The sequence below is a fragment of the Somniosus microcephalus genome, chromosome 17 (genome assembly GCF_052327205.1).
Source record: "Somniosus microcephalus isolate GS21.2 chromosome 17, FLI_Smic_1.0, whole genome shotgun sequence".
NCBI lineage: Eukaryota > Metazoa > Chordata > Chondrichthyes > Squaliformes > Somniosidae > Somniosus > Somniosus microcephalus.
The window spans coordinates 6,734,596-6,760,748 of record NC_141003.1 but is presented as its reverse complement, the minus strand read 5'-3'; the positions used below and the strand labels follow the sequence as shown (position 1 = coordinate 6,760,748).

General features: G+C 48.1%; 1 protein-coding gene across 1 annotated transcript in view; it reads left to right on the top strand.

Moving 5' to 3' along the window:
• Positions 1-25,217, top strand: part of fgd6 (FYVE, RhoGEF and PH domain containing 6) — a 114,814-nt gene extending 89,597 nt beyond the window's left edge. The window contains 7 exon segments of the mRNA XM_086009874.1: positions 3,966-4,096; positions 5,762-5,890; positions 11,564-11,715; positions 13,800-13,804; positions 19,486-19,489; positions 25,090-25,129; positions 25,131-25,217. Coding sequence (XP_085866000.1) covers positions 3,966-4,096; positions 5,762-5,890; positions 11,564-11,715; positions 13,800-13,804; positions 19,486-19,489; positions 25,090-25,129; positions 25,131-25,202 — 533 coding nt within the window. The 3' untranslated portion in view covers positions 25,203-25,217.
• The last annotated feature ends 936 nt before the right edge of the window (positions 25,218-26,153 follow it).

Here is a 26,153-nt window from a genome sequence, read left to right as displayed (position 1 = left end):
GAGGACAAAGGGATTAATTAAGAGGGGGGAAATAGAGTATGAGAGTAAGCTTGCAGGGAACATAAAAACTGACTAAAAGCTTTTATAGATATGTGAAGAGAAAAAGATTGGTGAAGTCAAACGTAGGTCCCTTGCAGTCAGAATCAGTGGAATTTATAATGGGGAACAAAGAAATGGCAGACCAATTAAATACATACTTTGGTTCTGTCTTTACAAAGGAGGACACAAATAACCTCCCAGAGATGTCGGGGAACATAGGGTCTAATGAACGGGAGGAACTGAAAGAAATCAGTATTTGTAGGGAAATGGTGTTAAGGAAATTGACGGGACTGAAAGCCGATAAATCCCCAAGGCCTGATAATCTACATCCTAGGGTACTTAAGGAAGTGGCCCTAGAAATAGAAGATGCATTGCTGGTCATCTTCCAAAATTCGATAGACTCTGGAACAGTGCCCATGGATTGGAGGGTAGCTAATATTACCCCACTACTCAAAAAAGGTGGTAGAGAGAAAACGGGGAATTACAGACCGGTAACCCTGACGTCGGTAGTGGGGAAAATGCTAGAGTCCATTATAAAAGATGTAATAGCAGAGCACTTGGAAAACAGTGACCGGATTGGACAAAGTCAACATGGATTTACAAAAGGTAAATCGTGCTTGACTAATCTACTGGAATTTTTTGAGGATGTAACTGGTAAAATAGATAAGGGAGAACCAGTGGATGTGGTGTATTTGGACTTTCAAAAGGCTTTCGATAAGGTCCCGCATAAGAGATTAGCGTGTAAATTTAAGGCACATGGGATTGGGGGCAAGGTATTGACTTGGATAGAGAACTGGTTGGCAGTCAGAAAGCAAAGAGTTGGAATAAACGGCTCTTTTTCCGAGTGGCAGGCAGTGACTAGTGGGGTACCGCAGGGATCAGTCCTTGGACCCCCGCTATTCACAATATATATTAATGATCTAGACGAGGGAACTAGATGTAATATCTCCAAGTTTGCAGATGACACAAAGCTGGGTGGGTGTGTGTGCTGTGAGGAGGATGTCGAGAAACTCCAGTATGATTTGGACAGGTTGGGTGATTGGGCAGAAGCATGGCAGATGCAATATAACGTGGATAATTGCGAGGTTATCCACTTTGGTGTCAAAAACAGGAAGGCAGATTATTATCTGAATGGCAATAGATTGGGAGAAGGGGAAGTGCAACGAGACCTGGGTGACCTTGTGCACCAGTCGCTGAAGGTAAGCATGCAGGTGCAGCAGGCGGTTAAGAAGGCAAATGGTATGTTGGCCTTCGTAGCGAGAGGGTTTGAGTACAGGAACAAGGATGTCTTGCTGCAGTTGTACAGGGCCTTGGTGAGACCACACCTCGAGTATTGTGTGCAGTTTTGGTCGCCTTATCTGAGGAAGGATGTTCTTGCCATGGAGGGAGTGCAGCGAAGATTCACCAGGCTGATACCTGGGATGACAGGAGTGATGTATGAGGAGAGATTGGGTCGATTGGGCTTATACTCGCTGGAGTTTAGAAGAATGAGAGGGGATCTCATTGTAACTTATAAAATTCTAACAGGACTAGACAGACTAGATGCTGGAAGGATGTTCCCGATGGCGGGGGAGTCCAGAACCAGGGGTCACAGTCTAAGGATAAGGGGTAAGCCATTTAGGACAGAGATGAGGAGGAATTTCTTCACCCAGAGAGTGGTGAACCTGTGGAATTCTCTACCACAGAAGGCAGTAGAGGCCAATTCATTAAATATATTCAAGAAGGAGTTAGATATATTTCTCAAGGCTAAAGGGATCAAGGGGTATGTGGAGAAGGCAGGAACAGGGTACTGAATTTGGATGATCAGCCATGATCTCATTGAATGGCGGAGCGGGGCCGAATGGCCTACTCCTGCTCCTATCTTCTATCTTTCTATGTACCATCATCTTTGGAGTACTCCAAGGGGAATAAAATGGACATGCTGCCCATTAACAACATCATTTGTAAGCCTGGGGTCAATTTCTATATGTATGTGACAATGCTCAGCTCTTCCTCTCCACCACCATCTTTGACTGCAGCAGTTCAGAAAGGCGGCTCACCGCCACCTTATTGAGGGCAGTTAGGGTTGTGCAATAAATGCTGATCTTGCCAGCGATGCCCTCATCCCATGAATGAATAAATAAATAATAAAATATTGGCTTCCAAACCCGACTCGGCCTTATGAGCTCCACTCTACACAAAAATCCTATTCATTCAAAATTGGCGTCCTCATTCATAAATTCCCCCATGGCCTCACCCAGCCTTGCCTCGACAACATCCTCCAGCCTTGCTTGCCACCTCGTGCCCTTCAGTTGGTAGACTCTGGCCTCCTGTTTATCCCCCTGCCACGCTCCACCATTAGTGACAGAACCTTCAACCATCTTTGCCATCGTCTATAGATCTCCCGCCCTAAACCCAGCCACTTGCTACTTCTCTTCATGCCTTTGACAGCTTCCTCAAAACCTTACTTTTCAAACCACCTTTTACCATTGCTCCTAAACCTTCGATTGCACGCTGTCCCTTGCCACTCTGGAACATGTTTTCATTAAAGACATTACCTAAATGTAAGTAGCTGTCATTTTTGTGGGGGGCAATGTAAATGAAACCTGATGTTGAAGTGGAAAGCTTGTAATATTAAATGACTGGTACTATGTTATCTTACTCGTATCCCCCTCCCCAAGAGAATATCGGAAAAGTTAGCACTAATATCCATGTGCATAGTTGTTGATTCTGTAGTGGATTCAAGCATTTCATTTTTTGAATGGATTTTTTGTCTCAGTGGAGACGTTTTTTGTGCCCTTCATGAGTTATGTAACATAACGTTAGACAAGAAATGCTGTCGTTGGTTTATCTTCCACTTTTTCTCAAACCTACAGCTCAAAAAAGGGAAAGATTTGTGAAATGTTGTTACATATATTCTTTGTGTAGACAAGAAACAATGAAAATGGGGATCAGCACTACGCACCAAACAAAATGTTTAAACGAGACTGGCCGCCTTGGGCTGTTCTCTCTTTTCTCGCTCAAGAAGTTAAGAAATATTCCTGTTGCGTGCTTTTAAGGATGATTTCACATTCACATTTTGGGGATACTTTTAATATTTTCATACGTGTCTTCCTTTCGTGTGTTTTGAGAGACGATGTTTTGATTGTCCAAAACCAGATCTTGAAATGAGCATGTGTTGCACCAACCAGCTTGGCCGTCTGTTCCGATTGAACATAAATAGAGTAAAATTGGTAGCAGTGAAGTTCTGCAGAATATCTCAAAGTAGCTTCAGGAAGACAGAGCTCCTTAAATGTTTATGAATTTAACATCCTCTCTCCGAAAGACAGTGACTCAGTGATCCAGTTAGTAGAAGCCAGCAGCTTTTTTCTCAAACCTGTAGCTCAAAAAAGGGAATATACACTAGCATTGACATTTCTTTTCTGGTAACTCTCCTAAGTGGCTATTCTTGGTGTTTGAGCTGAGACAGAGTGCTGGTCGACTATTTGACCATGGGGTTCATCACGGCAGAGCTCAAACCTGTCTTCAGCCAACGCTCACGTGCATGCACTTTCCAGCAGCAGTAGCTGAAGTGTTTAGAAGCAGATTCCTGGCTGATTTGTTTTCTCTGGCTTATGCTGCAAAGGCCCCTAGTGCCACCCAACTGAGACCAGCTAACTCAGCGCAGACCAGGGACCTGTGACCTTCCTGGTCTGTGTGGCTCAGTACAGTATCCGATCACATGCTGCACTCACCCACTGAGTCATTGGGAGTGCCCAAAACATTATCAAATGCTTAGATGCCAAAAAAATGGCTGGGATCATACTGTTTCACCCACCCGCCCTTTCTCCCAAACAAGCTGCCGAAGCCAGTTTGGTATTGCAAGACTTCAATAACTGTTCTTTTAAAATCTTGTATTGGATTTTACTACTCATTTTAAAATAAACCCATTTTCTTCTGTTAATTAGAAATACAGTCATCTGATACAAAGACGCTGTCTCCGACTCACAAATCGTCAAGTGCCCTCACCTCAGTTTTTCACAGCATTCAGCATTCTTCAGGACGGAAGCACAAGAAAATACCAGCAGCACTGAAAGAAGTAAGTGGGGCACTCGGCTTAAACTGACCTTCATCAGATCGTATCCTAGTTACAACAAATACAAGACACCAACCCAGGCATAAGATGCTGTTGTAACCCTGCTGGTGCTGTCCTGCCAGTGAAGTGAGGGACTGCCGTGTCACACTACTGTGGAGTAGGTTGTGGCAGAGCTCTGCACATGCACTCTTTGATATATGGAAGGGGTGTTACTTATTGTCCTGCACAGTCCTCGAGTGTTCTACTGATTGAGAAAAGCTGATAGACAGTTGGCTATTTGCAATTGGCATAAAACAGAAGGAATGGCTGTAAAAGACTGCCCAAGTACTTGTGCTTTGCACCAATACCAGTTATAATAATGCAAAATCATCTCTTGTAGATGGTTTTGCTTATATGAATATGGGCTGAGAATGCTGTACTATATTTCTGGCACTGCTGCCAAAGGTGTAGTGTATGGGGAGCGTTACATTATTACTTTTGCCCTATTTCTTGATGGTCTTTTCAAATGAATTATAAATTATTCTGGTTTTGCTGATCAAATTTGGAATCCAGTTTTCCAATGCAGTGTGAACCCTTGTGCAGTTTGTACTGGGTTTCTATAGTAATTCTCAAGCCTGCTTGTTTAGTGTAGATCAGCATGTGCTTTTTTGCCTACTCCCACACTCCTGCCGATTCCACTCTCGAGTGCCCTGCCCTCAGGGATACATGAATGAGAGTCTTTTCCCCCGTCCCCTCCTTTCCTGTGGGAACTTTGTAACTCACTGTTGGTAATCTCATGCTGCCACTTTGTGGCACAGAATGGTACAGCACCACCACATTGCCCCACCTGGTATGGTTTTTAATTGTGGCTTTGAAGGGGAAGAAGTCCAAAAGTACAGTTTCTGTTTTGTTAAAGTTGCTATTATGTTTAGCTTTCTTGTTTTGTGTCCTGACCATCCCTCTAAAGCACACTAGTTATTGAAACAGAAAAAGATTGCATTTATATAGCTTTTGTCATGTCTGATCAAAGTCACAAAATTGATTACTTTGAAGTGTAGTGTCATGTTACATAGAAAAACAGAGCAGCTATTTTACACATAGCAAGATCCCACAAACAGCAATTAAATGAAATACTGATATCACTTTAATTAGTGTTGATTGAGCGAGGAATGTCATGCTGCATTTCTGTGAATAGTGCCATAGGATCTTTAACATGCAGGTTAGCCACTGGAACAGGTAGACAGGATACCGATTCAATATCCCTTCTGAGAGTGCAGCACTCCCTCACTGTTGATTGGGGGGGGGGCTGTCTCTATTACAGCTCCCCAGCCCTAGAACTTGCCTGTGTGTCTCTGAGGAGGCTCTTCCTTGAGCTTTTCATCAGTGGACTATCTGTGATCGATTTTAATGAGTTGCAGTAGTGCTGACCACGCTGGCCGTTATTACAATAGCAATTCTCAATACCAGACTGACTCTACAATATTAGGTGTAAAGAGAATGGAAAAAGGGAAACTGAGCAGGGAGATGGAAAACTAAATCAGAAATAACAGAAAATTCTGGAAATATACAGCATCTTTGTTAGAACTGTAAACTGAAAGATAAGTGAGCCCCTTCAAAGAACTGAACATAATGAAAGGAACAGAAGGTTATCCAGAATCTGACTCCAGTGCATACTACTGTTTATTTCAGGTATCTGCCAATACTGGAGCCTCATCAATGAGTGGCTACCTTTATAGGTCAAAAGGCATGAAGAAACCATGGAAACGACTCTGGTTTGTCATTCAGGATAAGGTGCTGTATACTTACGCTGCCAGTGAGGTAAGGGTCTGTAGAATTATTGTGTAGATGAATGTTTGTCAATTGAACATCTGTAACTAAAACAGGAAACAAGTGGAATTGGAAAACAAAAACATAGAAAGTAAATTGGAAGGACAGAGGAATCGCGGGCTAGATAGTAGTCAACAAGGAGGTTTGCCTTTACTAAATGGTAAATACTTCAGTGCAAGGAGTATAGCGAACAAGGCAGATGAGCTGAGGGCACAGGTAGATACTTGGGACTATGATATTACAGCTATTACAGAGACGTGGCTGAAAGAGGGGCAGGTATGGCAGCTCAACATTCCTGGTTACAGGATTTTCAGACGGGATCGAGAGGGAGGTAAAAAGGGAGGGGGGGTCGTGGTATTGATTAAAGAAACTACTACAGCTGTGAGGAGGGATGATATGTTGGAGGGATCATCAAATGAGGCCATATGGGTCGAATTGAAAAACAAAAAAGGGGCGATCACACTGCTGGGAGTGTACTACAGACCCCCAAACAGTGAGAGGGAGATAGAAGAACAAATATGTAGACAAATTTCTGAGAAGTGCAAAAACTATAGGGTAGTAATAGTAGGGGATTTCAACTACCCCAATATTAACTGGGATAAAATTAGTGTGAAGGGTATAGAGGGTGTGGAATTCCTAAAATGCATCCAGGAGAACTTTTTTAGCCGGTATGTAGCAAGCCCAACAAGGGAGGGGGCGGTTCTGGACTTAGTTTTAGGGAATGAAGCTGGGCAGGTAGAAGGCGTATCAGTGGAGGAACATTTTGGTGCTAGTGACCATAATTCTGTTAGATTTAAGGTAGTTATGGAAAAGGACAAGGATAGAATAAAAATTCTAAATTGGGGAAAAGCAAATTTTGCTAAGCTCAGAGGGGATTTAGCCATAGTGGACTGGAAACAGCTACTTGAAGGTAAATCAGTGTCAGAGCAGTGGGGGGCATTCAAGGAGGAGATCCGGAGGGTTCAGACCAAATATGTGCCCTTAAAGAAAAAAGGTGGGACTAACAAATCTAGAACCCCTGGATGTCTAGGGACATACAGGGTAGGATAAAGAAAAAAAGGGCGGCGTATGACAGATACCGAGGGCTAAATACTCCAGAATCTTTAGAGGAGTACAGAAAGTGCAGGGGTGCAATTAAAAATATTAGGAAAGCAAAGAGGAGCATGAAAAATTCTTGGCAAGTAAAATCAAGGAAAACCCAAAGATGTTTTATAAATATATTAAGAGTAAGAGGATAACTAAAGAAAGGGTAGGACCTATTCGAGATCATGAGGGTAGTAATCTGTGTGTGGAGGCAGGAGATTTCGGTAGGGTTCTTAATGAATACTTTGCGTCTGTTTTCACAAAGGAGGGGCGAAGCAGACATTGCTATCCAGGAGGAGGAGTGTGAAATATTAGATGAAATAAACATAGAGGAAGTATTAAGGGGTTTAGCAGCTTTAAAAGTGGATAAATCCTCAGACCCAGATAAAATGTATTCCAGGCTGTTGAGCGAAGCAAAAGAAGAAATAGCAGAGGCCCTGACCATCATTTTCCAATCCTCTCTGGCTTCGGGTGTGGTGCTGGAGGACTGCTAATGTGGTACCCTTGTTTAAAAAGGGAGAAAATGATAGACCGAGTAATTACAGGCCAGTCAGCCTAACCTCGGTGGTGGGAAAATTATTGGAAAGAATTCTGAAGGACAGGATAAATCTTCATTTAGAAAGACACGGATTAATCGAGGATAGTCAGTACGGATTTGTTAAGGGAAGGTGGTGTCTGACGAACTTGATTGAATTTTTTGAGGAGGTAACAAGGAGGGTAGATGAGGGTAGTACGTTTGATGTAGTGTATATGGACTTTAGCAAGGCTTTTAATAAGGTTCCACATGGAAGACTGGTCACGAAGTTAAAAGCCCATGGGATAGAAACATAGAAGATAGGAGCAGGAGTAGGCCATTCGGCCCCTCGAGCCTGCTCCGCTATTCAATGAGATCATGGCTGATCATCCAAATTCAGTATCCTGTTCCTGCCTTCTCTCCATATCCCTTGATCCCTTTAGCCTTAAGAAATATATTCAACTCCTTCTTGAATATATTTAATGAATTGGCCTCTACTGCCGCCTTTGGTAGAGAATTCCACAGGTTCACCACTCTCTGGGTGAAGAAATTCCTCCTCATCTCTGTCCTAAATGGCTTACCCCTTATCCTTAGACTGTGACCCCTGGTTCTGGATTCCCCGAACATTGGGAACATCCTTCCAGCATCTAGTCTGTCTAGTCCTGTTAGAATTTTATAAGTTTTGATGAGATCCCCTCTCATTCTTCTAAACTCCAGCGAGTACAAGCCCAATCGACCCAATCTCTCCTCATACGTCATTCCTGCCATCCCAGGTATCAGCCTGGTGAATCTTTGCTGCACTCCTTCCATGGCAGGAACATCCTTCCTCAGATAAGGCGACCAAAACTGCACACAATACTCAAGGTGTGGTCTCACCAAGGCCCTGTACAACTGTAGCAAGACATCCTTGTTCCTGTACTCAAACTCTCTCGCTACGAAGGCCAACATACCATTTGCCGCCTTAACCGCCTGCTGCACCTGCATGCTTACTTTCAGCGACTGGTGCACAAGGACGCCCAGATCTCGTTGCACTTCCCCTTCTCCCAATTTATTGCCATTCAGATAATAATCTGCCTTCCTGTTTTTGACACCAAAGTGGATAACCTCGCATTTATCCACATTATATTGCATCTGCCATGCTTCTGCCCAATCACCCAACCTGTCCAAATCATACTGGAGTTTCTCGGCATCCTCCTCACAGCACACACGCCCACCCAGCTTTGTGTCATTTGCAAACTTGGAGATATTGCATCTAGTTCCCTCGTCCATATCATTAATATATATTGTGAATAGCTGGGGTCCAAGGACTGATCCCTGTGGTACCCCACTAGTCACTGCCTGCCACTCGGAAAAAGAGCCGTTTATTCCAACTCTTTGCTTTCTGTCTGCCCACCAGTTCTCTATCCAAGTCAATACCTTGCCCCCAATCCCATGTGCCTTAATTTTACATGTTAATCTCTTATGCGGGACCTTATCGAAAGCCTTTTGAAAGTCCAAATACACCACATCCACTGGTTCTCCCTGATCTATTTTACCAGTTACATCCTCAAAAAATTCCAGTAGATTAGTCAAGCACGATTTATCTTTTGTAAATCCATGTTGACTTTGTCCGATCCGGTCACTTTTTTCCAAGTGCTGTGCTATTACATCCTTTATAATGGACTCTAGCATTTTCCCCACTACTGATGTCAGGCTTACCGGTCTGTAATTCCCCGTTTTCTCTGTACCACCCTTTTTGAACAGTGGGGTAACATTAGCTACCCTCCAATCCATGGGTACTGTTCCAGAGTCTATCGAGTTCTGGAAGATGACCAGCAATGCATCTACTATTTCTAGGGCACTTCCTTAAGTACCCTTGGATGTAGATTATCAGGCCCTGGGGATTTATCGGCCCTCAATCCCATCAATTTCCCTAGGGCAAAGTGTCAAGTTGGATTCAAAACTGGCTCGGAGACAGGAAGCAGAGGGTAATAGTTGATGGGTGTTTTTGTGACTGGAAGGCTGTTTCCAGTGGGGTTCCGCAGGGCTCAGTACTAGGTCCCTTGCTTTTTGTGGTATATATCAATGATCTAGACTTGAATATAGGGGGTATGATTAAGAAGTTTGTAGATGATACTAAAATCGGCTGTGTGGTTGATACTGAAGAAGGAAGCTGTAGACTGCAGGAAGATATCAATAAATTGGTCAGGTGGGCAGAATAGTGGCAAATGGAATTCAATCCGGAGATGTGTGAGGTAATGCATTTGGGGAGGGCTAACAAGGAAAGGGAATACACATTAAATGGTAGGACACTGAGTAGTGCAGAGGAACAAAGGGACCGTGAAGTGCATGTCCACAGATCCCTGAAGGTAGCAGGCCAGGTAGATAAGGTGGTTAGGAAGGCATACAGAATGCTTGCCTTTATTAGCTGTGACATAGAATACAAGAGCAGGGGGGTTATGCTTCAACTGTATAAAACACTAGTTAGGCCTCAGCTAGAGTACTGTGTGCAGTTCTGGTCACCACATTACAGGAAAGATGTGATTGCACTAGAGAGGGTACAGAGGAGATTTACAAGGATGTTGCCGGGAGTAGAGAATCTTAGCTATGAGGAAAGACTGGATAGGCTGGGTCTGTTTTCCTTGGAACAGAGGAGGCTGAGGGGAAACCTTATTGAGGTGTATAAAATTATGAGTGGCATAGATAAAGTGGATAGAAAGGACCTATTTCCCTTAGCAGAGGGGTCAAAAACCAGGGGCCACAGATTTAAAGTAATTGGGGGAAGGTTTAGAGGGGATTTGAGGGGAAATTTCTTCACCCAGATGGTTGTGGGGGTCTGGAACTCACTGCCTGAAAGGGTGGTAGAGGCAGGAACCCTAACCACATTTAAAAAGTACTTGGATGTGCACTTGGGATGCTGTAACCTGCAGGGCTACGGACCAAGAGCTGGGAAGTGGGATTAGGCTGGATAGCTCTTTGTTGGCCGGCGCGGACACGATGGGCCGAATGGCCTCCTTCCGTGCTGTAACTTTCTATGATGCTAGTGAGAATAGAAATGTATTTATAGTGCATTGAGTGAAGTTATTGGTTTTTGCAGCATCATCTTGTAGTAAAACATTGTTTTACACTTTTTTTCTACTATAAAGTTATGTAAAGATTAATTTACAAACCTCAACATTTTGCATTTATGCTAATTTCTTACAGTATCCACTGTATGATCCAGCAGGCTTACAAATGTGTTGAGAACAATCTCAGGAACCTGTTTGTGTGGCATGCAATTTCTTTTTTCCCTTCACACCAATTTCTGTTACTGGATAGATGGGAAATCCAGGCCATGCACTGGCTTCTCCAAGCCTGCTCCCTGTTCAGACCCCGAGTTGTATTCTAATGGAGGAAGGAGAACAGTTTGTTTCTCCTGAGGTGGAATCCTCTTAACTAACAACATTGTTGTGAACTCATCAAACGGATCAGCTTCTGCTGATCCAATAATGAGTGTCGACAGGTGAAGGCTGGGATCTGGCTCACCTGTGATTAGCCTGCAGTGCTCTCACTGTCGAGGCTCATCATGAATAATGGCCTTTTTTGGAGGGGGGAGGAGTACCTAATTTGCATTTTATCCCAGCAAGCAGAAGAGGGAAGGGTAGAAACACTGAGGGGAAAAAGAACTTCTTTGTTAACTTCTTTGTGCAAAATGGGAAAGACCACAGCTACTACATGTTGGGGTGTCCAGCTCTGTGGCCCCTGAACCCTGCCAGTCTAGCCTTCAAAGTTTAGATTTTTTATTTGCTGATTTGCCCTTACTGAATTTTATGGATGTGGAGGTTTGGAAAGAGCTGTTGCCTCATTCGTGGATAATTTTAAATCAGACTCATTGATATCAGCAGCCTGAGGCGTGAAAATTAATGCAAATCTGGATTTAAACCTTTGCGGCCCCTGCGACTCTAGGCAAGCACCTATGCAGCCCACAAAGACAGAAGCTCAGATACCTTGCTGTAGGTCATCTGACATTCATCTTATTTAATATGTTTGACACACTGAAGGCTGTACAAAGCTTTATCCCTATCTCTAATGTCTTTTTAAAAAAATAGGATGTGGCCGCTTTGGAGAGCCAGCCCTTGCTCGGATTCACAGTTTCTGAAGTGCAGGACGACCTTTCAGAACTCAAAGTGATTTTCCAGTTGCTTCATAAGAGAACACTGTTCTATATGTTTAAAGCAGATGATCCTCACACTGCCCGGAGGTGAGTAAAACAAGTCATTATACAGCTACAAAGGCAAAATACTGCAGATGCTGGGAATACTCGGCAGGCCAGGCAGCATCTGTGGAGAGAGAAGCAAAGTTAACATTTCAGATCGCTGACCTTTTGTCAGAACTGGAAAACGTTACCGATGTTACATTGAACAACTTCTCCTTTAACTCCTCTAACTTCCTCCAAATAAAAGGTGTCGCTATGGGAACCCATGTGGGCCCGAGCTACGCCTGCCTTTTCGTGGGATAGATGAAACATTCTTTGTTCCAGTCCGACACCGGTCCCCTCCCCCGCCTCTCTGGTACATTGATGACTGTATTGGTGCTGCCCCGAACTGGAAAATTTCTTCAACTTTGCTTCCAATTTCCACCCCTTCCTCACCATCACATGTTCCAACACCGACTTTACTCTTCCCTTCCTCGACGTCTCTATCTCCATTTCTGGGGATAGGCTGTCAACCAATATCCACTATAAGCCCACTGACTCCCACAGCTACCTTGATTTCACTTCCTCCCACCTCACTTCCTATAAGATCCCTATTCCATGCTCCCAGTTTCTCCGTCTCTGTCGCATCTGTTCCAACGATGCCACCTTCCACATCAGTGCCTCCGATATGTCTTCCTTTTTCCTCAGCCATAGGTTGACTGGGCCCTCCACTGTGTCCGTCCCATTCCCCTCCCTCCCAGAACCACAATAGGGTTCCCCTTGTCCTCACCTTCCACCCCACCAGCCTCCACATTCAACGGGTCATCCTCCGCCATTTCTTCTACCTCCAGCGTGATGCCACCACCAAGCACATCGTTTCCTCCCCTCCCCGTTCAGCATTCCCTCTGTGGCACCCTGGTCCACTCTTCCATCATCCCCAAAAGTGCCCCCCTTCCTACGGCACCTTCCCTTGCAAGCGCAGGAGATGCAACACCTGCCCTTTCACCTCCTCCCTGCCCACTGTCCAGGGCCCTAAACACTCCTTCCAGGTAAAACAGCAATTTACTTGTACTTCTTTCAATTTAGTATACTGTATTTGGTGCTCACGATGTGGTCTCCTCTACACTGGGGAGACCAAATGCAGATTAGGTGATCGCTTTGCTTAACACCTCTGTTCAGTTCGCAAGCATGACCCTGAACTTCTGGTCACTTGCCATTTTAATTCTCTGCCCCACTCTCATTCTGAACTCGGCCTCCTACACTGTTTCAATGAAGCTGGAGGAACAGCACCTCATCTTTCGATGAGGCACTTTACAATCTTCCAGACTCCACACGAGTTCAATAATTTCAGATCATAACCACTGCTCCCATTTTTTCCCAACAGCGGGTGTTGGTAATGATTCTGCTGTTTCCATTTACAGCGCCTCTACACCCATCTTTAGTTTCTTTACCTGTCCCATTACCACCCGATTTTGCCTTGCACCATCATCTCTTTTGATGTTTGGCAAAGGAAATCTGGAGGACGAGTTCATGGAATGCATTCGACAGTTTCCTAGAACAAAACGATAGCAAAATACTGCGGATGCTGGAAATCCGAAATAACAACAGAACATGCTGGAAAAACTCAGCAGGCCACGGATGTTGCCTGGCCTGCTGAGTTTTTCCAGCATTTTCTGTTGTTGTTCCTAGAACAATACGTTGTGGAACCAACCAGGGAACAGGCTATTGTGTAATGAGACAGGGGTAAATAGTAATCTCCTAGTGAAGGATCCTCTGGAGAAGAGTGATTATAATATGATAGAATTTCACATTAATTTTGAGAGTGAAATACTGAAGTCTGAAACTAGAATCTTAATCTTAAATAAAGCCAGTTACATAGGTATGAGGAGCGAGTTGGCTAAGGTAGATTGCGAAATTAGATTAAAAGGTATAATAGTAGATAAGCAGTGGCAAACATTTAAAGAAATATTCCAGAATTCTCAACAAATATAGATTCCATTGAGAAATAAAGACTCCACGGGAGTTAAGGACAGTATTAGATTAAAAGAAGAAGCTTATAATGTTGCGAAGAATAGTAGTAAGCCTGAGGATTGGGAGAGCTTTAGAAACCAGCAAAGGATGACCAAAAAATTGATAAAAAGGGATAAAAGTAAACGTTGGTGTGGTAAACCACTTTTGTCGTTCACTATCGTTACACTATAGTTATCACTGTTATATCATTACTCTATGGTTATCACTGTTCACACTGTTGTATCACTATACGAGGTCGCCTCTTGTCACGCTGTTATACCTGGGCTGACCACTGCTGACTCCGCCCATGGCTCCACCTACCTGCCCAGGTATAAAGGTGGTCGACTGGCTGGTATTCCTCCTTGTTGGATCCGATCACCCACGAGGGTGGGCTCTGTTATTTAGCCAATAAAAACCTATAGTTACTTTCTTAACTCGTCGCTTTTCATTGGATGAATTGATAGGTATATCAATTTTATTGGCTAAATTTTAAAATGTCGACACTTGAGCAGTCAAACGACCAGCCAGACGCCCAGCTACAACAGCCACAGCAGCCAGCCTGGCTGCGAGCCCTCCGACCACCGTACCTGGATCTAAACCCACAGGCAGCAAACTCAGCCCTCGACTTCGAACACTGGCTGAGCTGTTTCGAATCCTACCTGGGAGAATCCGGCGTGCCTCAGAAATCCATGCTAAGAGTTCTGACCGCCCAAGTGAGCCCTAAAGTATTCGCACTCATCCGGGACCTTAAAACATACGAAGCCGCCATCAACCTGCTGAAACAACAGTACCGGAGCCCGGTAAACTCCATGTATGCCAGACACCACCTAAGATCCCGCCCGCAACAGCCAGGAGAGTCGGTAGATGAATTTTTACGGGCGCTACAAGCACTCGGCAGGGACTGTGACTTTAAAGCGGTATCAGCGGCAGAAAATACTGAAGATAATGTCCGCGATGCCTTCGTGAAAGGCCTGCGGTCCGACTACGCACGGCAAAGACTTCTTGAAGCAAAGGACCTTGACCTGAACACAGCTGCAGCCCTCGCTCGCTCCCTAGAAGTGGCCCATCGGGACCTCGAGGCGTACTCCAGGTCCAGTAATTTGCGACCCTGGGACTCGGGACCGACCCCGACCGCGATACCCCTCGCAGCGCCGCCCCTGGGACCTACCTCTGTGTCGGCGTCCTGGACCCGATCGGGACCGCCACCCCCGGTACCAGCTGCGACTTCGGACCCCCGCGATCGGGCCGCCGGCTGCTTCTTCTGCGGCCAGGCGAAACATCCTAGGGCGCGCTGCCCAGCGAGAAATGCGACGAGCTCAAGCTGCCTGAAGAAAGGCCACTTTGCTAAGGCCTGCAGAGGCCAACAGAGATCAACAGAGGCCAGCAGTGCCTCATGCGAGTTGTGGGGGCGGCCATCTTCCATCAAGGCCACAGATGCCAGCATCCCCACGTGTGAGTCATGGGGCGGCCATCTTTGATCCAGGCAACCGACACCAACAGTGCCTCATGTGAGTTGTGGGGGCAGCCATCTTCTCCGCCATTTTGTCCAACCTCGTGGGCGCCGCCATTTTACCCTCCACGCTCGACCGCCACCTCGCCTCCGAACTCGACCACCGCCTCACCCGCAGACTACGGCAGCTCGCTGAGCCACACACTAGCCTCCGTCACACTGGACCAAGCCCGCCCGCACCACCTGTCCAAGTCCATGATGGACATCAAAGTAAACGGCCGCGCCACGACCTGCCTGTTCGACAGCGGAAGCACGGAGAGTTTCATCCACCCAGACACGGTGAGCCACTGCTCCCTCACTGCCCGGCCAACGCGCAACCGGATCTCGGTGGCATCGAGGTCCCACGCCACAGACATTAGCGGCTACTGTGTCGTGACCCTGTCGGTTAAGGGCATGGAGTATAAAAATTTTAAACTCCACGTCCTCCCCCAGCTCTGCGCTGCCGTCCTACTAGGGCTGGACTTCCAATCCCACTTCCAAAGCGTCACTCTAGCATACGGCGGACCCCTCCCCCCACTCACTGTCGACAACCAGCAGCCTTTAAACCGCCCACCGCGTAACACCTGCGGCCTATCCACCCTCAAGGTCCCGCCACCTTCCCTGTTCGCTAACCTCACCCCCGACTGCAAACCCGTCGCTACCAAGAGCAGGCGGTACAGCGCCGGGGACAGAGCCTTCATTAGCTCTGAGGTGCAGCGTCTCCTGAAGGAGGGCATCATCGAGGGGAGCAGCAGCCCCTGGCGTGCCCAGGTCGTGGTCGTTAAGACCGGCAATAAAAACCGCCTGGTCATCGACTACAGCCAGACCATAAACCGGTACACCCAGCTGGACGCATACCCCCTTCCCCGCATATCTGATATGGTCAATCAGATTGCACAATACCGAGTATTCTCTACCATCGACCTTAAGTCGGCCTACCACCAACTCCCTATCCACCCTGAGGACCGCCAGTATACCGCCTTCGAGGCGAATGGCCGCCTCTACCACTTCCTTAGGGTTCCCTTCGGCGTCACCAACGGGGTTTCGGTCTTCCAAAGGGAGATGGACCGGATGGTTGACCAGAACGGGCTGCACGCCACGTTCCCCTATCTAGATAACGTCACCATCTGCGGCCGCGACCGGCAGGACCATGATGTTAATCTGGAGAGATTCCTCCGTACGGCCCAACGGCTGAACCTCACCTACAATAAGGAGAAATGTGTGTTTAACACCTCACTCCTTGCCATCCTCGGCTGCGTAGTAGAGGACGGACTCATCGGCCCCGACCCCGAAAGAATGCGCCCCCTCATGGAGTTACCCCTCCCCCACTGCCCAAAGGCGCTGAAGAGAACCCTGGGGCTCTTCGCCTACTATGCCCAATGGGTGCCCAATTATGCGGACAAAGCCAGACCCCTCATGAAGTCCACATCCTTCCCCCTTACGGAGGAAGCGTGCGCTGCCTTCTCCCTCATTAAGGGAGACATTGCTAAGGCCACAATGCACGCGGTGGATGAGTCCATCCCCTTCCAAGTGGAGAGCGATGCATCCGACTTCGCCCTAGCCGCTACCCTTAACCAGGAGGGGAGACCGGTGGCCTTCTTCTCAAGGACCCTACAGGGCCCTGAGATCCGACACTCGTCGGTCGAGAAGGAGGCCCAGGCGATTGTGGAGGCTGTACGACGCTGGAGGCACTACCTGGCAGGCAAACGATTTACCCTCCTCACCGACCAGCGTTCGGTTGCTTAACAAGAACGACAAGATCTTGAGGTGGAGAATCGAACTCTCCACCTATGATTATGATATCTTGTAAGCTGAACGAACCCCCTGATGCTCTATCACGAATTACATGCGCCAACGCGCAAATTGATAGACTCCAGACCCTCCACAACGACCTCTGTCACCAGACTTTACCACTTCATTAAGGCCCGCAACCTGCCCTACTCCATCGAGGAGGCCAGGACCATGACCAGGAACTGCCAGACCTGTGCCGAGTGCAAACCGCATTTCTTTAGGCCGGACAGAGCAAGCCTGATCAAGGCCACCCGCCCCTTCGAGCACTTGAGCATCGATTTTAAGGGGCCCCTCCCGTCCTCTGACCGTAATGTGTACTTCCTCAACATTGTTGATGAGTACTCCCGTTTCCCCTTTGCCTTCCCCTGCCCAGACATGACCAGCACCACGGTCGTTAAATGCCTGAACGACCTCTTCGCCTTGTTCGGGTTCCCAAACTATATACATAGTGACCGGGGCTCCTCCTTCATGAGCGAGGAACTCCGCCAGTTCCTACTAGCAAGAGGTATTGCTGCAAGCAGGACCACCAGCCACAACCCTCGAGGGAACGGCCAGGTGGAAAGAGAGAACGCGACTGTATGGAAGGCCGTCCTCTTAGCCTTAAAGTCTAAGGGCCTCCCGCTGGCAGGAAGTCCTCCCGGCAGCGCTGCATTCCATCCGGTCACTACTTTGCACTGCCATTAACGCCACCCCCCATGAACGAATGTTTGTTTTCCCCAGGAAGTCGACTACGGGAACCACACTACCAACCTGGCTGACCTCTCCGGGGCCCGTCCTGCTGCGAAAGCACGTGCGGGCCCATAAAACGGACCCCCTGGTCGAGAGGGTGAACCTCCTGCACGCCAACCCTCAGTACGCCTATGTGGCATACCCAGACGGGCGGGAGGACACAGTCTCCTTGCGAGACCTCGCACCCTCGGGCATTCCGGAGACACCACCTTCACCCCCCCCCCGATTCCAGCTCAGGCAGACGGCATGCCGGAACCCCACGAGCCCTCGCCGACCACGCAGACACCAGCATCACCACCGGAGAATGCAACACCGCCGCTGCGACGATCGGAAAGGCTTACGAGGCCCCCGGACAGACTGACATACCAGAACTGGTAGTACACATCACCCCGCCGGACTCAAATCTAAACAAGGGGTGAATGTGGTAAACCACTTTTGTCGTTCACTATCGTTACACTATAGTTATCACTGTTATATCGTTACTCTATGGTTATCACTGTTCACACTGTTGTATCACTATACGAGGTCGCCTCTTGTCACGCTGTTACACCTGGGCTGACCACTGCTGACTCCGCCCATGGCTCCACCTACCTGCCCAGGTATAAAGGTGGTCGACTGGCTGGTATTCCTCCTTGTTGGATCCGATCACCCACGAGGGTGGGCTCTGTTATTTAGCCAATAAAAACCTATAGTTACTTTCTTAACTCGTCGCTTTTCATTGGATGAATTGATAGGTATATCAGTTGGTCCCTTAGAGGCTGACACAGGAGAAATTATAATGGGGAATAAGAAAATAACAGACGTTAAACAAATATTTTGTATCTGTTTTCACAGTAGAAGACACAAAGCATACCAAAAATAGTGGGGAACAAAGGGGCTATGAGAGTGGGGAACTTAGAGTAGTTAAGATCAGTAGAGAAAAAGTACTTGAGAAACTAATGGGCCTAAAAGCTGACAAATCCCCTGGACCTGACGGCCTACATCCTAGGGTTCTAAACGAGGTGGCTGCAGAGATAGTGGCTGCATTGGTTGTGACCTACCAAAATTCCCTGGATTCTAGAACGGTCCCAGCGGATTGGAAGGTAGCAAATATAACCCCGCTATTCAAGAAAGGAGGGAGAAAGAAAACGGAACTACAGGTCAGTTAGCCTGACATCAGTTGTTGGGAAAATGCTGGAATCCATTTTTAAGGAAGTGGTAACAGAGCACTTAGAAAATCATAATATGATTCGGCAGAGTCAATGTGGTTTTATTAAAGGGAAATCGTGTTTAACAAATTTATTAGAGTTTTTTGAGGATGTAACTAGCAGGGTAGATAAAAGGGGAATTAGTGAATGTTGTAGGAATCGTCAGATCCCTAACTGAAGCACTGAGGCCGAGTCAGTCCGATAATAAAACGAAGTTTATTAGAAACTAGAGAACAAACAATTGCATGCGGGAGAAATAATCAACAGGTCTTTTCTGGTGCTGGTTTCACGAGGTCTGAGTTGGGAACCTCCCACCCTCTGACGTCATCACGTTTCCCGCCATTCGGGGCGTCACCTGACCAACGTGATGACGTCATCGCGCTGATTCTGGGGCTTATCCAGAACGGCTATTTACAAACAGTAAACAAACATAGGTGCTGTAGCACTCTGTTAAAGGCAGTTATACATTTATACAGGAGTCCGTTGGTGGCTTTGCCACATGCGCCCCCCCAGAAGTGTCTTTAACCTCAAAAGTCAATCGCAGAGGAGGTCGGACAAGCCTGTCCGAACGACTCCGATATTCCCGGAGAGGAATGGGCTGGTCAGACGATGAGCTGGTCTGCGGAACAGTCGGGTCAGGCAAGGTGGTCACGGGCGGCCGCCCACGACGCGGTGGCTGCGCTGCCTCAACCGGTTGCTCAAGGTCCAGGTGTGCGGCCTTGAGGCGGTCCACGGAAATGTGGTCAGGCTTGCCCCCGACGTCCACTAAAAAACTCTTGGCGCCCGCCTGCAGTACCTGGAAAGGGCCTGTATATGGAGGCGTGAGAGGACTACGGTGGGCGTCATGCCGGACGAAAACTAATTTAGCCCGCATAAGCTCCGGTGGGACGCGGGAAACCCGTGATACGACGTGCGGAACGAGCCGGAAAGATTGCGCTGCGGCCCGTTGAGCCTCCAGTTGTTCGGCGCCGACCAAGGACACATTGGTGATGGAAGAAACTCGCCGGGCACCCGGAGCGGCTGGCCATAAACCAGTTCGGCGGCCGATGCCTGCAGGTCCTCTTTAGGCACTGTGCGTAACCCGAGCATCACCCACGGCAGCTTGTCCATCCACGCGGTCCCCTGGAGGGTGGCCCTCAGCGACGCCTTCAAGGACCGATGAAAACGTTCACATAATCCATTGGCCTGCAGATGGTAAGCCGTGGTCCGATGGAGCTTGGTGCCCAAACCCAAGGCTACGGCATTCCACAAAGCAGACGAGATTTGCGGCCCACGATCCGACGAAATATCAGACGGAACGCCGAAACGTGCAACCCAGGATGAAAGAAAAGCCCGGGCGACATCCGCGGAGGTGGTGGACGTCAAAGGAATGGCCTCCGGCCACCTGGTGGTATGGTCGACTATGGTCAGAAGATGTGTGAAACCTTGTGACGGCGGTAGTGAGCCCACGAGGTCGACATGGACGTGATCAAAACGCCTCTCCGGTACCTCGAATACGGCGACGGGAGCTTTGACGTGGCGCTGCACCTTAGCCCTCTGGCACACGACGCAGGTGTTGGCCCAGTCAAGGACATCTTTTCGCATTCCACTCCAGACGAACTTGGACGCCAGCAATTTTTGTGAAGCCCGCACGCCTGGGTGCGCAAGCCCATGAATGGCATCGAAAATGTTCCTACGCCAGGACAGCGGAACGATCGGGCGGCGGTCTCCCAAGGAGACGTTGCAGAGCAAGGAGGTGCCAGCCGAGTGGAAAAGCACATCCGCTGGCTGCAGGCAGGACGAGCCAGTGCGGAAAGCCTGCGTTTCTGGATCAGCCGCTTGGTCAGCAGCCATGAGTGAATAGTCGAGTCCCAGCTGGACAGTCGCACGCGAGAGGCAATCGGCGACCACGTTGTCCTTGCCGGCCACGTGCCGGATGTCGGTGGTGCACTCGGAAATAAAGGTGAGCTGTCGTTGCTGTCGAGCTGACCACGGCTCAGCCATCTTGGCCATGGCAAACGTCAGGAGCTTGTGATCCACAAACGCGGTGAATTGGCAACCTTCCAATAGAAAACGAAAATGGCGGATGGCCAGAAACAACGCCAACAGCTCCCTGTCGAACGTGCTGTAGCTACGCTCGTTACGATGCACTTGGCGACTAAAAAACGCCAGCAGTTGCCACGTCCCATCGACCCATTGCTCCTGCACGGTGCCTACAGCGTAGTCTGAAGCGTCCATCGTGAGCGCAATGGTGGTGCCAGGCAGCGGGTGCGCCAACATTGTTGCATTTGCGAGAGCATCCTTCGTGTCCACAAAAGCGCAATCCATCTCCGGCGTCCAAACCACAGGTTCCTTCCCCGGCTTCCCTCTGAGTGCCTCGTAGAGCGGCTGCATCAGCTGCGCGACCCGGGGGACAAACCTATAAGGAACTCCTGGAGCACCGTAACGGATTGCGGGTGCGGGAAAGCAGCGATGGCCGCCACGTTCGACCGAAGCAGCAGTGCCCCTGCCGCAGTGATGCGGTGGCCCAAAAAGTCTATCTGCCGCAGTCCGAATTGACATTTGTTCAGGTCGAAAAAGGAGGCGCAGGTGTTGTAGATGTTCCCCTTTCGAAGCACTGGCGACCAGGATGTCATCGAGATACACAGAGAAACTTAAGATCCCGCAGCACTGAATCCATAAGGCGCTGGAACGCCTGCGCTGCATTTTTGAGTCCGAACGGCATTCAGAGGAATTCAAACAGTCCAAAAGGGGTAATGACCGCCGTCTTCTGGACGTCCTGGGGGTGGACGGGCACATGATGGTACCCCCGGACGAAGTCGATTTTGGAAAAAAACGAATTGCCTGCCAAATGAGCGGAGATATCTTGGATGTACGGTATTAGGTACTGGTTGGGAGTCGTGACCTCATTGAGGCGCCGATCATCGCCGCAGGGCCGCCAACCACCGCTGGGCTTAGGGACGATATGAAGCAGCGGCGAACGATTCCCAGTCGCTCCATGGTGGCGAACTCCGCCTTCGGGCTCGAGTTTACTGGGCTCCAGCCGTCGAGCCCGGGCATAAACCGGGGGGCCGGTCGTCGCGATGTGGTGTTCTACCCCATGTTTAGCGATCGTCGCCGAGAAGGTGGGTCGAGTGAGATCCGGAAATTCCCCAAGCAGGCGGGTGAAGTTGTCGGGCACCAGCACGGTGCAGGAACCTGCGTGGGGCATGCCTGAGCCCCAAAAACAGGGGATGGAGGCAGACGTGGCGGCGTGAATCAGACGGCGATTACGTAAATCAACCAATAGGCCATTGGTACAGAAGAAATCCGCACCGAGGATTGCCTGTGCGATTTTGGCGGTTATAAACACCCAGTGGAAAAGTTGCCCGCCGAAACACACCTGGATCCGCCGTGTCCCGAACGTACGAATGGCGCTGCTGTTGGCGGCCTGGTGTGGAGAACCGCGCCTCCCTGACATGACGTCGAGGAGCGAAGCGGGAAGGATGCTGCACTGAGTGCCCGTGTCGCACAAAAACCGCCGGCCCGAAATGGAGTCGGTGATATACAATAATTTCCCGGAATCACCAACTGCCATCGTAGACGCGAAACCGACCTCGGGGTCGTTCTTCTGTTCACGCAATCGGTGCTGCTGCTTCCTCGGTGCTGTTGGCGCGAAACTGCATGGGTGTCGGCAACATCTGGCTTTTGGTCCGAAACGGGCGTGGTAGTAGCAGAGGCCGGTCGGTGGAGGCGCCGAGGTGGGATTCTTCGGGGCGGGACGCTTCGAGGTGGCACAGTACTGCTGCATCACCACATAAATGGTGTCGGCTTCGGCCGCGAGCGCTACACCGTCCGTAGCCTCCGACCTGGCGAGGGCTGCCTGCACCTGCTCGGGGAGCTGGCTCAGGAACAGTTCCCGAAACAGAAAACACTGCGGCTCAGACCCAAGGAGCGTGAGCACCTGGCTTATCAACTCAGACGGCTTGGTGTCGCCTAACCCGGGCAGTGTGAGTAAACGTCGCACGCGCTCCGCTTTCGTGAGGCCGAAAACCTGCATAAGTCGCGCCTTAAGCGTATCATACTTGTTATCCACGGGCGGGGTCTCCAGCAGACTGATGATCCGTGCAGCCGTCGAGCTGTCCAGTGCGGAGACCACGTAAAGATAACGGGTCTGATCCAGCACGATGTTCCGAAGCTGGAACTGAGCCTCCGCTTGGACGAACCAGGAGGCCGCCTGTTGTTCCCAAAATTGAGGGAGCTTCAAAGTCGCTGCATTAACATCCATCGTTTTGTTCTGCGCGTCCTCCATGAAAATCGTCCGCGAAGTCTCGGGGCCACCAATGTAGGAATCGACAGATCCCTAACTGAAGCACTGAGGTCGAGTCAGTCCGATAATAAAACGAAGTTTAATAGAAACTAGAGAACAAACAATTGCATGCAGGAGAAATAATCAACAGGTCTTTTCTGGTGCTGGTTTCACGAGCTCTGAGTTGGGAACCTCCCACTCTCTGACGTCATCACGTTTCCCGCCGTCCAAAGATGTGCGGGTTAGGTTGATTGGCCATGATAAAAATTGGCCCTTAGTGTTAGGGGGGATTAAATACGTGGGGTTACGGGGTTACTGGGATAGGGCTTGGGTGGGATGGCTGTCGGTGTAGGGACCGGGTGCTAGGGTTTGGATGATCAGCCATGATCTCGTTGAATGGCGGAGCAGGCTCGAAGGGCCGAATGGCCGACTCCTGCTCCTATCTTCTATGTTTCTATGTTCAGGGCGTCACGTGACCAACGTGATGACATCATCGCGCTGATTCTGGGGCTTATCCAGAATGGCTATTTACATACAGTAAACAAACATAGGTGCTGTAGCACTCTGTTAAAGGCAGTTATACATTTATACAGGAGTCCGTTGGTGGCTTTGCCACAATGTTGTATATTTGGAATTCCAAAAAGCATTCGATAAGGTGTCACACAAAAGGTTGTTAGGCAAGATAAGGGCTCATGAGGTTGGGGGTAATATATTAGCATGGATAGAGGATTGTATAACAGACAGAAAACAGAGAGTAGGGATAAACGGGTCATTTTCCAGTTGGGAAGCTGTAACTAGTGGGGTACCACAAGGATCAGTGTTGGGACCTCAGCCATTTACAATCTGTATTAATCAATTAGACGACGGGACCGAGTAACGAATGCAAGTTTGCTAACGATACAAAGCTTAGGTGGGAAAGTAAGCTGTGAGGAGAGCCTACAAAGGGACATGGACAGGTTATGTGAGTGGGCAATAAGGTGGCAGATGGAGTATAATGTGGGAAAATGTGAGGTGATTCACTTTGGTAGGAAGAATAGAAAAACAGAATCTTTTTTAAATGGTGAGAAACTATTAAATGTTGGTGTTCAGAGAGATTTAGGTGTCTTCATACAGGAAACACAGAGTTAGCATACAGGAATTAAGCAATTAGGAAGTCAAATGACAGTTGGCCTTTATTGCAAGGGGTACAAGAGTAAGGAAGTCTTGCTACAATTGTACAGGGCTTTGGTGATACCACACCTGGAGTACTGGGCACAGTTCTGGTCTCCTTATCTGAGGAAGGATATACTTGCCTTAGAGGCGGTGCAACGAAGGTTCCCTAGACTGATCCCTGGGGTGAGAGGGCTGTCCTATGAAGAGAGATTGAGTAGATTGGGCCGATACTCTCTGGAGTTTAGCAGAATGAGAGGTGATCTCATTGAAACATACAAGATTCTGAGGGGGATTGACAGGGTAGATGCTGAGAGGCTGTTTCCCCCTGGCTGGAGAGTCTAGAACTAGGGGGCACAGTCTCAGGATAAGGGGTCAGCCATTTAAGACTGAGATGAGGAGGAATTTCTTCACTCAGAGTGTTGTGAATCTTTGGCATTCTCTGCCCCAGAGGGCTGTGGATGCTGAATCGTCGAATTTATTTAAGGCTGAGATCGATAGATTTTTGGACTCTCGGGGAATCGAGGGATATGGAGATCAGGCGGGAAAGTGGAGTTGAGGTCGAAGATCAGCCATGATCTTACTGAATGGCGGAGCAGGCTCGAGGGGCCGTATGGCCGACTCCTGCTCTTATTTCTTATGTTTTTATATGTGCGTGTATATATATTTATACTAGTCTGTCTTCCGTGGCATTGCACATGTGTGGTGAAGTGGGGTAATTGAACCAGGGTGTGCACATGTAATGCAGTTTCCATTTTAAAGTTCTACATCTGTTCTTGTATTTCTATATACTTTGACAAAACTAAAAACAATTTGAGAAACAGAAGTTGGTTACAGAATAGATGTTTCTCTGCAGTACAGCCTAAGCAACTGGGAGATGCAAACCTTAGGCACAATAGCACCACCACTGATGATTGGTTGTCATTTATAGCATAACAAGTTTTGCACAGACAGATTCCATTAAACATGTGGAGGTTTGACATTATAATGGGAAAAGTTGGCAGTACTCACAGACAAGATGTTTAATGTATTTTATGCAGAGAGATATTTGGATAACCGCCTCCATGCAATGTGATGGTTAATTGATGAAATACAGAGGATATTCAATGGGTGGAATTGGATTATAAAATTTAAAATCAATTATAAGGTTAGATGATGCCATAAATCACTGAAGGTTTGGTTTGTTTGTCAAGTGAAACCAAAGATTGAATGATAGCCAATTGTCTGCCATCCATCCAGTATTTCTTTCACTATGCAGGCCTGTTGTGTCGTTTCTGTCACTGCTGTCTAACCATGTGTGTGATGCCACAAGATGAGAGCTCACAATATTGGGGCATTCAGTGTGGGACTTCTCAAAGGTTTTTTTCTTTTTTCTAAGTGTTGAATCACAGAGGAGCTCTGAATTCCCTGTATAATAGAAACCCTGGTATTCAATGGTTCACAGTAATGATATCACTGTTCTGATACAATAATTTCAAGGTCATGATGAAATTACTAGATCACATTTTTGCACCCAGTTTGGCAAATGTTGATGCATACTTAGATTTCCCTGCATCACTAACTCCGCTCACTCAAGACTATTGCTCTGAGTTATACGACTATCTTTACCAGTGAAATCAGAACCATTGTTTGCACTGACCTATCTCCCATCTTCTGTAAATATCTTCCCCACTGAGCGAAAGTGGCGGAGGGGGAACGGGGTGATGTTTGAGGATCTTCATGCAAACAGGCCTGGTATGTGCCCCTGCTGGGGAAGAGGGTTGCCTTTTCCAGATTGTAGATGATAGTTCTGGATTGAGCTCATCGATTAACATGCCAGCTTCCTTTGGATGCTGCCAGTGCTGATGAGATCTGGTGAATGTTCCTTTTCATAAGACAAAAC